This window comes from Drosophila mojavensis, unplaced genomic scaffold (assembly GCF_018153725.1).
Source record: "Drosophila mojavensis isolate 15081-1352.22 unplaced genomic scaffold, ASM1815372v1 contig_74, whole genome shotgun sequence".
NCBI classification, from domain to species: Eukaryota; Metazoa; Arthropoda; class Insecta; order Diptera; family Drosophilidae; genus Drosophila; species Drosophila mojavensis.
In genome coordinates this window covers 11410170-11421895 of record NW_025318899.1, presented here as the reverse complement: position 1 = coordinate 11421895, position 11726 = coordinate 11410170, and the positions used below count along the sequence as shown (strand labels likewise).

The 11726-nt window shown below is 42.0% G+C and overlaps 2 protein-coding genes across 2 annotated transcripts; both read left to right on the top strand.

Annotated features, from left to right (window-relative positions):
* The first annotated feature begins 5448 nt into the window (after positions 1 to 5448).
* LOC6582127 lies at positions 5449 to 7214 on the top strand. Its single transcript, XM_002007800.4, has 2 exons — positions 5449 to 6360; positions 6425 to 7214. The coding sequence occupies exons 1-2, from the start codon at positions 5584 to 5586 to the stop codon at positions 7121 to 7123; spliced, it is 1476 nt and encodes a 491-aa protein (XP_002007836.2). The 5' UTR covers positions 5449 to 5583; the 3' UTR covers positions 7124 to 7214.
* A 134-nt stretch (positions 7215 to 7348) lies between these two features.
* LOC6582126 lies at positions 7349 to 9409 on the top strand. Its single transcript, XM_002007799.4, has 2 exons — positions 7349 to 8285; positions 8346 to 9409. Exons 1-2 carry the CDS (start codon positions 7482 to 7484, stop codon positions 9045 to 9047), a joined length of 1506 nt encoding a protein of 501 aa, XP_002007835.3. The 5' UTR covers positions 7349 to 7481; the 3' UTR covers positions 9048 to 9409.
* Positions 9410 to 11726: the final 2317 nt, after the last annotated feature.

The window sequence follows — 11726 nt, the reverse complement described above, 5'->3', positions numbered from 1 at the left end:
AGCACATCCTATGCTAAGATTTCTTGAATCAATCATTTGACTGCCTTCAGCATGCATTCGCTCAGCTGTTAACTAGTTCTGTCTCTTATCTTACGAGCGACACCCGATATGTAGCCCTACTACTCTATGGGCCACCCTCGTTGATTCAACGTAATTTGCTTGGCGTTGTCATTTCGAGTGAAACGACTGTGCTTAGGCGTATTTATTAGCCTCTTGGACAGAACGAGGCAGCTGCAGCTGCTTGTTAGCAATGTGATCATCGTAATTGATAGTTTTTTGTTGTTGTTGTATTTTGTATTTGCTGTTGTTGTTGTTGTTCGTCTTGGTATTTGTTTCGTTTTTGCTGTTATTTTTTGGGCTTAAAAGGCTCAACTTGCGGGAGCATATAACTCACGTGGCCATGTCATAAATTTTATTGGATTTACAGAAGGTTTTTTTCCGTTTGCTTTTCTATTTAGAATTTATAGAATTTCAAGTCCAATTAGCGGAAACTGTGAGCAACATTGGGCTTTAAGTGAGAGCAGTTATGCTTTAAGCTGAGCTAAGCTAGTTGCAGCTGGCTGCTGCTGCTCCTGCCAAAGCGCTCGACGAGTTCATGTCGTAATTAAGTTAAATTAAAAACAGAAAAAATGTTGTTGGCAGACTACTATACAGCTGCTTTGTTATTGTGACAAATAGTCGAAACAAAAAAAAGAAGCAGCAGCAACAGAAAAAATCCAAATTAGAATAAAAAATGAACTAAAAAAGTAAAAATAAGGCAAAAAATATAAATAAATAAATAAAAATAAAAACAATTCAACAAAAAAGCGTGGCGACGAGTGAAGGCTTTCGAAAAATACTTTCTCTCCACCTGCCGGCAGCCTTTAGCTGCTGATGGCAGTCATGGCTCGTGGATTTGAATAATTGTGCAGCAGCGTGTAACGGTACATGCAGCAGAGTATATTGCATTACGGTTGCTGCTGCTGCTCCTGCTGCTGCTGTTCCTGCTCCTGCTCCTGCTGCTGCTGCTGCTGCTGCTGCTCCCGTGTGGCAGCTCCTCGCTCTCTCGCTGTGCGCGTGTTTGTTTGTAAACTTATGCTCAGATGTGCGCTAAATTTTTTATTGTTATATGCACAACAAACACGCCAGCACATACACACATATATGTATATATATAGTATACAATTTATTTGTTGTTCTGCACAAAAGCTTTTGTTGCTCAAATTAAAAATGATTTAGATGCTAGCAAATTGAGTTCACTTTTAGATTCCATTTTTATTGCAGCTGGTGTGTTGCTTAATTGTTTGATATTTCGAAACATTCACACACTCACACACAGTTATCTGCGCAAATATAGAGACAGTTTCATTTTAATCAAGCCTTGTCATTGTTGTTATTGTTATTTTTTTATTTTCTTTTTTTGTCTACTCTGACAAAGACCATGCAATTTCATGCTTTTGTGCATTTTTACTCCATTTAAATTGTAAATTCTCCAAAGTAAACTAAGAAACACAAATGAGTGTTGCATAATATCGACTAGTAGATACCACGGATTAATAAATATATATTATTCTATTGAAAGATTTAAATGATTTATTTAAAAGATATAATCAGCATATAATAAATTATAATGTATATAATTGATATATGTATATAAATGATAGATAATATAGATAATATCTAGATAAAAATGTTAATATGTTGAAAACCTCATTTTGGAAAATTATGAGAATGAGAATTGTAACATCGATTTCCTTCTATTGTTATTTCTAACATAATTCAATCTATATCAGAACGGACATCCCAATCAGCTCAAGGGGATCCTCTCCACATATGCCCTCCACGAACTGTGATTTGTGTTGGCTGGTACATAAATTTCCCCAAATAGCTTATACCCTTGTCAATCTGTTCAGGGTATCAAACTGCAAAAAAAAAAAAATAAAATAAAATAAAGAGGAGCAGAAACTTAGCAAGTGTTTGTTATATGCAACAAAAACGTTTATCTGAATGCTAATTGTTGTCATCATGTGCTAGCGCCAAAATGTATGCTTCACAGTTTTCCTTTTTCTACTCCTTGGGCTAAGGGAAAACTTTCGAGAAATGTTGCTCGTTTTTGGGGCATTTCTCTTGGCTTTAAATGACCCCATAAAGGGGTGAAATTCAAGCCGCACACAAGTTGAATTTGTGGAATGTGCACACACACACACACATGCACACACACTTAAGCACCGGATGTGCCATTTTGGAATGCCACAAGAAAATGTCTAAAGGCGAGCGCACAAAAACGAGAAAAAGGGTAAAGTTGACCACTTGATAGCCAATGCCATGCCACACAGCTGAAACTCGAGCGTTTCACAGTCGCATTGGAAGCTGCAGACCTTGAACGAGTCTTGGGGTCGCAAATGTTTTCGGGAACATCTCGCGGCTCGAAGTGCGCTGTTAATTTTTATCAGCTGTCGCGGCCGCCTGCTTAGGCTTCGCTGCGCAATTTCATTTAAAGCAAAGTTTTGCGCCATAAAAGTCGCATATTGCCAACTTCTTTTTTATGATTTGTCTTGTCTTGTCTTGTCATGGCTTGGGCCTGCTCTTGGTCTTGCTCTAGGTCTTGGTTGTGGTGGTATCCTGTCTCTGCCCGTTGTGCCAAGCAATTGAATCCATTCGCAATGCTTTACGCTCGCCTATTTCATAATCAAATACATAACTTTATTAATGCCCGCCCAGACATGGGCAAACAGCATAAAAAGTTCCTTACAAAAATTTGCTTAGATTGGCGAAACAATAAATTTTCCATTGTCTAAGGATCGGAAGACAACCCTCGATGCCATTTGGGGAGTGCGCGAATGCTGGCGCATAAATAAAAATATAATTGAGTTACCAGGCCGAGTTGTCCTCCACGAAGGCGGGGAATGAATCTCTATTGGTTTTTTTTTTTTTTTTTTTTTTTTGGCCAAAAGACTCCCTCTCTCTCTCTCTCGCTCTCTCGCTCGCTCTCTCTTCTGCTGGCCAACTAAATTAGCTGGCATTAATTGAGCAATCGGTGAGGGCACGCACACACTCAATTTTTACAACATTTCGAATCGTTGGGCGGCACTTAGTGCCCCGAGCTTTAATTGATTAAACAGCTCGTCAGCAATTGCTGCAATTGCATTGCATTCAATTCACAATTTAATTGCATTGGCAAAACTTTCGTGACAAGCAACTAATTGCCAGGGCAACTTTTATCAAATCTCCGCCACAAAACTAAATTAAAATTTATTATAAAATATGCAGGCGGTACACAGATGAAAAAAACAGTTCAGTTTTTCATATACACCAGTTGCAAAGTTTTAAATGATCCCAGCGCATACGAGATTTTGCGAAAGTTTAATTGCAAATATTATTTACTGTTTTCATAATTGTTTGCAACTTTTGATTGGTAATACATAATGCGGGCCGTTCGGTTGGCTTGATAAATGTTGCATTTGCGATATGCTATACTATTGAATATGATATATTTTAGCTTATTTTAAAGGCTGTTGGTATATTATAGCTATAGTATGAATTTCAATTTACTGCAATTTAGTTTTGTTGCTTGATTTCTGTTAGCTTCTTTCTTTCATTAAAATTTTCTGTTTTTTTTTTTTTTTTTTTTTTTTTATTTTTTTTTATTTATTTTGTTTTTTTTTTTTTTTTGTATTTTTTGTGAGCTACTCTTTCATTCTTACTTACTACTCGCTACTTTTTGTTTTCAATTTCTTCTCCTGTCTCTTTTACACTCTTTAACTAGCTCTAGGTCTGTACAGTCTACCCTTTAATCACTCTACGTAACTCGCTTCTCTCTCAACTTTCATCCTCTTTGTATTTCTCAACGATCTGCTTTTACATACATCAGATTAATGTACGCACAGATTGACATATATCTCGTTCGTTTGTTATAGCTGCTCAGTCGTCTCTTAAATCTATTTTATGTTGGCTTTCTTTTATTTGATTTTTGCTCCCAGGTATTGCAGCTAGCACCTGCCCATCAATCACTTAGCCATACAAAAATGCCACTGCATACAAATCGCAATTAATTTACCTATTCGTGTATGTCCGCTTGGCTTGACTGTGTGCACGTGCTTGTATTCTATATTGGTCTGGCTTTCTCTCTCTGTCTCTTTCTCGCTCTGTGTGTGTGTGTGTGTGTGTGGGGCTGATGCCCAGCGCTTTTCCAGTGGATACTGGCCAAGGCCAGCTACTCTGTTTGCATACGGAGAGGGACTGTGTGGATCGTGAGGCCGCTGAAGCCACAGTTGCAGGCTGCACGTCATCGCATCGCATGGCATCGCATCGCAGTGAGGCTCAGAGCAGTTTGTCGGCATGTTTGCTTGCATGTCAAATTCTCATTTCATTGAAATTGACAAATATTGACTAAGAACTTGGGTGCAATCAACGCTGGCGCTTGTCGCCGACAAATGGGCGTGGCAGATGCGAGTCTGCTCGAAAGTGAAACTCGATTTGGCAAATGTAACTTTCAGTTGACTTTAAGAATTCTGTGCCCATAGACGTCTCTGAGGGAGAGAGAGAGAGAGAGAGAGAGAGAGAGAGAGAGAATGAAAATGTCGTCGCCAGGACAACAGACAACATCACAAATTGCTGCGCATCTTTGGCAGGCCAATAAACTAAAATGTTAAACGGCTACAGAAACCGAGCCGCATTAAGCTGAAGCTGAGCACCTGAATGGTGGCAAGTCTTTGCTCTTTGATGCAAAACATTTTGCTTTTGTGTTGCAAACAAAACACCTGGGGAGCGAGTCAAAAAACAATTTTCGCTCATTATCATTTCAGCATGCTGTATGCCCAAGTGTTTCAGATTGTTCAAAAGAGCTAGACAGTGAATAAGTTAGAGTGAAGAAGAGGCTAAGGCTATAGCCTGAGACAGAGAGAGACAGGTAGATGCTGGCACGACGGAAAGGGAGCGCATGCTGATGAAGAAGTTTACAACACATTGTTGCTGCCATTGCCATTGCCAGTGCTCCTGCTGCTGCTCCTGCTGCTGCTGCTGCTGCTGCTGCTGCCTCTGTTTTGGCCTTGTTGTAGTTGCTCATAAATGCGCCATGAATAAATTAACTCGCTGAAAAGCAAAAGGCAGTTACAGCGTTTGGATTTCAAGCGAGTGATAATAATAATTGAGGCAGCAGCTACGGCAGCACACACACCCACACCCACACACACTTTGTCTGTGTCATATAATAACAGTTTTGAAAATTTACACTGTAAGAAATGTAGCTGGGAATAAATCTAGCAGGAATGCTTCAAGTAAGCCAGATTAAGTTTAGTATCATATCATCTTTATAATGCTTTATCACTCTCCATGTCACTCTCTCCCTGTCTAAGGTTTTTTTTTACTGCCGGTCTCTTTCTGTGTTTCTCCCTCTCTCTCCTTTGTTACTCGTATATTTGTTGTTTCTCTGCTCTCATTTGTTTGCTATACCTAATACAACTCCATAGCAGCTCATAACCTAGCAACCGTTTCGCTTGCCACTTACAATACAACATTTCAAATAAATATAAACCTACAGCTCGCGATTCTTATATTTATTTGAATAGAGTTGTGCTTCATTTACCCAATCGAACTGTCCTCAATATGATTGGCGCTCGGACTACGCGGCAAGGCTCAGCAATCAATGCTAAGCCGCGAATATCTCGTAGCGTGAGGCATCCGTGCTTCACGCTGAAGCGCCCGTTCGTCTTTCAGGTGCGCAAGTCCCTTGTGGAGTATGTGGACGAGGATCTGCTGAGCATGAACACGTCGGTGTTCTATCAGCGCATCTTCATATTGGCCAAGAATGTGGAGCAGAAGCGCGAAAGTGAGCTGCAGCCAGCAGAGGACAAGGCCGACTTAGCTCAATCAAATGTGGATGTAGATGCAACGTACACAGCTGAGGGCATGGCGGATGAGGATCAACACTACTCGGAGGTGGCCACGCCGGAAGTGCCGGAGAAGGCCCAGATGCATCATGGGTCTGGTGCTGGAGCTCACTTGTCAGTTACAATAAAAGATGAAATTGAAACTGAAGCGGAAACCTTAACCCACACATTTCGATTCGATAAGGAAGAAATTGCGGACGATGATGTAGAAGAAGAAGAGCAGCCGGAAGCTGAGCCAGAAATAGTTGAAAAGCCCAAGGACGTTTTCAATTATTTTACTGAAATGCTACAGGAGCTTCACGCAAAATGTCGCGAATTGATCTACTCACACGATCCCCTGTGCGGACTGGTTCTCTATATGAATGACTACACCATGATGATGCTGGAAAGCTGCGAGGATATGATAGGCATCTTCTGCGCGAAACTCTTGGAACGTATTCCTGAATATTGGCAAAATCATCGAGTCTTCCATATTGAAGATCACATCAAAGAGGTGAGTAGAGTCCAACGAAATACTTGAATTGCGGAATATCTCTGCTAACTCTGTCTCTACCCAGCTCTACACTAGGCAACTCGTGTTCAGGCGCATACCAGCTGCCTTTCTCAATGAAAAGTTTCCGCCCTCTACGCCCACGGACGAGTACCTGATGGGCAAACAGCATTTGATAATCAAGGATAAATTGTTCACTATATGTTCCCTGATCAGCGAGAGTATGAACCCACCCAAATCAGCGACATCCCAGCAGGACTCATCTCTAAAAACAGAGGGCACTGAGATTGACGAAATGGAGGGTGAAAGCGAAGAAGAAACCGTGCAACAAAGAACTCAGCCGCTCAGTCAAATGCAACGTCTAACTGTCGCAGGCTCAGAGATGTTGCCAACGGATATCTTTCGAAAATGGCTGCCGGAAATACAGCGCATTGAGCTAGTATTGGCCTCGACACGGTTCTACTATACGCTGGAGGAGTTCTGTGGTCTGTATGGCCAGGTGCCATATAGACCCGATGATGACGGCTCATTCTGGCCCATACAGAACAACTATACACCGGCAAACATCTACAGGCGTACACAGTTTGACATTAATCTGACCTTTGCGGAATATGCGGCCGATATGCATCGTCGTCTGCAGGAGGAGCAGGAGAAGCACAAGGCTGAGCTGGAGGCAGCTGCTGAAGCTGAGGCACAGGCCGCGGCACAGGCGCAGCCACAGGAAAAGCCACAGAAACCAAAAGAAGAGGAGGAGCCAGAGGAATAATATTCTTCATATATCATTAATTATTGTTTGTTCAGTTTTTAATAAAATTTCGTTCAGTGTAGACATCAACATTGAATATTACCAGAACACAGTTACTGGCGTTTTTATCTACCGAAACTCGCAATGTTAAGCCGGAGTACGGTTTGACTGAGCTACTTCCTACTGAACCTAGTTTCTACTTGCTTGACTTCTATGAAGTCAATAATAAACAGTTCATAACCTAGCAACCGTGTTGCTTTACATTTACTAGACAACACTTCACACACATACAATATAGTCCTGTGGACACATACAATAAAATCCTATAGGGAAATAGATTAGTATATACACTTTTACACCCAGCAGAGTTGTCCTCAATATGATTGGCGCTAGGAATACGCGACGAACCTCAGCATTCAATCCCAAGTTGGGACAATCTCGTAGTGTGAGGCGCCCGTGCTTTACGCTAAAGCGTCCGTTCGTCTTTCAGGTGCGCAAGTCCCTTGTGGAGTATGTGGACGAGAACCTGCTGAAAATGAGCACGTCGGTGTTCTATCAGCGCATTTTCATATTGGCCAAGAATGTGGAGCAAAAGCGGGAAAGTGAGCTGAAGCCAGTGGAGGTCAAGGCCGAATCGCCATATGCGATGGCAGATACGACGCGCGCTGCTGAGGGCGTGGCCGAAGAGGATCAACACTACTCGGAGGTGGCCACGCCGGATGTACCAAATGTGACGGACGCGCCGGAGGCGACGGAGGTGCCGCTGGTAAACAAGGACCCTGCTGCTCCTACAGATGGGGCTCACATGACAGTTAAAATTAAAGAAGAAATTGAAACTGAAGCTGAAACCTTAACCCACACATTTCGATTCGATGAGCATTTGTATGGGGAAGATGATGAAGAGACAGAAAACACTGAAGCTGAACCAGAAATAGTGGAACAGCCCAAGGACGTTTTTAATTATTTTACCGAAATGCTACAGGAACTTCACGCAAAATGTCGCGAATTGATCTACTCACACGATCCCCTGTGCGGACTGGTTCTCTATATGAATGACTACACCATGATGATGCTGGAAAGCTGCGAGGATATGATAGGCATCTTCTGCGCGAAACTCTTGGAACGTATTCCTGAATATTGGCAAAATCATCGAGTCTTCCATATTGAAGATCACATTAAAAAGGTGAGTCGGAACGAAGTAGAGGAAATACGGAATATACATTCTAATTTTGCCTCTACCCAGCTCTACACTAGGCAACTCGTGTTCAGGCGTATACCAGCTGCTTTTCTCAACGAGAAGTTTCCGCCTTCGACGCCCACGGACGAATACCTGATGGGCAAACAGCATTTGATAATTAAGGATAAATTGTTTACCATATGCTCTCTGATCAGCGAGAGTATGGAGCCAATCGATTTTGATTCGTCCCAGCTAGACTCGTCTCTCCAAACAGAGGGGACTGAGTTTGATGAAATGGAGGCTGAAAGCGAAGAGGATCTTCCGCAACAGAGAAGTCAGCCACTCAGTCAAATACAACGTCTAACTGTCGCAGGTTCAGAGACGTTGCCAACGGATATCTTTCGAAAATGGCTGCCGGAAATACAGCGCATTGAGCTAGTATTAGCCTCGACACGGTTCTACTATACGCTGGAGGAGTTTTGTGGTCTCTATGGCCAGGTGCCGTATAGACCCGATGATGACGGTGCTTTTTGGCCCATACAGAACAACTATACACCGGCAAACATCTACAGGCGTACACAGTTTGACATTAATCTGACCTTTGCGGAATATGCGGCCGATATGAATCGTCGCTTGCAGGAGGAGCAGGAGAAGCACAAGGCTGAGCAGGAGGCAGCTGCTGAAGCTGAGGCACTCGCCGCTGCGCAGGCGAAGCCACAGGCTCAAAAGGCACAGAAGGCCAAAGTGGAGGAGGAGCCAGAGGAATAATATTTTCAGTTTCGATATTATTAGTTCGTTCATTCGTTCGTAGCATGAACTTTCGTTCAGTGTAGATGTCGACATTGGATATGGAGTAGCTGTTGCTGTGTTATCTACCGAAACTCGCGTTCGGTTACAATATTCTCGCTCTCGTGCACATGAGTGCATTCAGTGTAAAGACGGTGGGCGGTTCCACTGAAAGACGGCGAGGTGGCGGTGCGGTGGTTTGGCTGAACTACAGCTGGTGGCTCGTGGTTGGTGGCTGGTGGCTGCGGCTGCGGCTGTAAACGCTGCTTACTTGTTTTGGTTTGCCACTTGAATGGGTCGACTCTGTTAACATAAACATAAATTTGTGCGCATCCTTAAGAAGACACACATGCACATTAATATACATGCGTGTGTGTGTGAGGGTGTGGGTGTGTGTGTGTGGGGGTGGAGGAGGAGTTGTGGGCTTTTAACATAAACCACAACAGACGCCAGCTGTCAGATGTAATACCGTTAGCTTGCAGCTGTCAAAAGCTGTTGCTGTCATTTTAAGTCACTTGACAGTTCGCACACACACACATACACTCTCACGCACACCATATAAACACACATAATTATAGCTGCTCATCAACTGGATTTGCCTTTGCAAAACAGAGCGAGGACTTCCTAACATTTAGCTTAAAGCCTGTTGGAATTGGGTTTTTAAATTCAAAGTTCAGTGATTCTTCCTCTTTTTTTTTTTTTTTTTTTTTTTTTTTCACCGTAGCAAATGTGTGTGAAAACACATTTGTATATGAGATTAGTTGGTTTGGCTTTTCAGACTGCAAATTTGAAATAAAGCGTGAAATGAAATGAAAAGCGTGTTTAGAAATTGAGCTAAAAAGTTAATTAAACTTCTAGGTGAAGTGCAAGTTGTTTGACACGCACACGAGCTGCCAGCCGGCTGCTGCAGGACATGCGCTGACAAGGACACAATTCAATCAAGCGCCACAGCAACAGCAATAGTAAAAGCAGCAGCAGCAGCAGCAGCAAAGAGTGTCGGCGCATAAACAAGGACATTGCACTCCAGGGTGCTCGCTCAGCGCAAGAGATGAAGAGGACGACAGCCTGTGCGTGTGTGTGTGTGTGTGTGTGTGCGGCAGCGAGAGCAAAGCCAAACATTTGCCACTGCAATTTTCATAAACTGCCAGGCAACAGCAACAGCAGCAACAGCTACATGGCACAGCAGAGACAATGGCGATAAGCCGCTGCAGTCCAGAGCGAAAGGACGAAAGTGCATGTTGCCACCACGTGGCCCACAACTTGAGGCGCAAACTCATAAATTACAAGAGTAGAGCCAGAAAAAAGCAGCTCAAATGACTTTTGGCTGTTGGTGTGAACGTGTATATGGGTGTGTCTCTGTCTGTGTGTGTGTGTCTGTGTATGTGTGTGCTCTGTCCAAAAGTGAAACAGTTTGCAGTAGTCACTTTAGGGGCGCTTGGGCGTGGCCAAGTTTAGCGCAGCGTTGGCCATGCGAGCCATGTTGTCTGGCACGCCAAAGGCCAGGCATAATTCGAGCCAAACTCAATTTGTTTGTAATGTTTTAGACAACAGCAGCGTCAGCGCTACAACAACAACTAAATTATATATATATATATATATCCAAATATATATACCGCAAAAACAATTTTTGCGCAACTTTGCAGCGCGCTAAACGAATTTGAGCATTTTTGCTGCCACCGAAACAGAAAACGAAATAAAGTGAAGAACCAGACAGCGACGGCATAGCAGAGCAACAAACAAGAGCAGCACGTTCAGCTGCTATTTGCCACAAAAAGGATTACGTAAAGAGACTGCATGTCTGTGTGTATATATGTGTGTGTGTGTATACACTATAACATATAAATTTGTGATTTGGTTGTTTGAGAAGAGGACACAAAAGAGATGAAATAACATAAAGAAATACGTTGTCTATTAAAGATTTCTAGGCATCCAACTGCTTGCCGGCAAGCAGTACAAGAAAGCAAATGGGATATGCAATTGCACTGCTTGTAGAGAGGAAGCGAAAATAAAACTACATATATTTAAAGGATGATCATGATTTAATTTGCTTAAACTAAAAATATATTATTAGTATTATTTATTATTATTTTATATTTAAGCATAAATATCATCACTGAAATAGAAGTAAAATTCTTAAGTTTAAACGAAAATAAATTTGCTTAAAATTAATAATAAATTGTAATCCCAAAAGTGAACCCAATATATATGAAAATATACATATATATACAAACACGAGGAAAGATAATTAGAAGAACGGCACACAAATCATTTAAAAATTCATAAGCAATAAAATTCTCATAATTTTAAGCTTGGAAAGCCCTGCGGGTACGCTTAAGGCATATTTATGATACAAAAGTTATTGACTCTAGAGGGAGAGAGAGAAAGAGAGAGAGAGAGAGAGATGCAAAAATATGTTTATTTACAGGTTATTCATCTCAATGTGGACCTTAAATCAAATTAAATGCAGCGCTGTTGCCCCTAAGTCCAGAGCAAATCAGCTATAGGCCAAAAAGTTGGGCTATTAAATTTGTATAAGCTCAGCTCATAAATATGAAAAAAAAAAAATTAAATTTAATATCAAGCACACATACATACGCACGGAAACATACAGATAAAGCCCACACGCACACACACACGCACACAGACAGCAGCAAGTTGAGT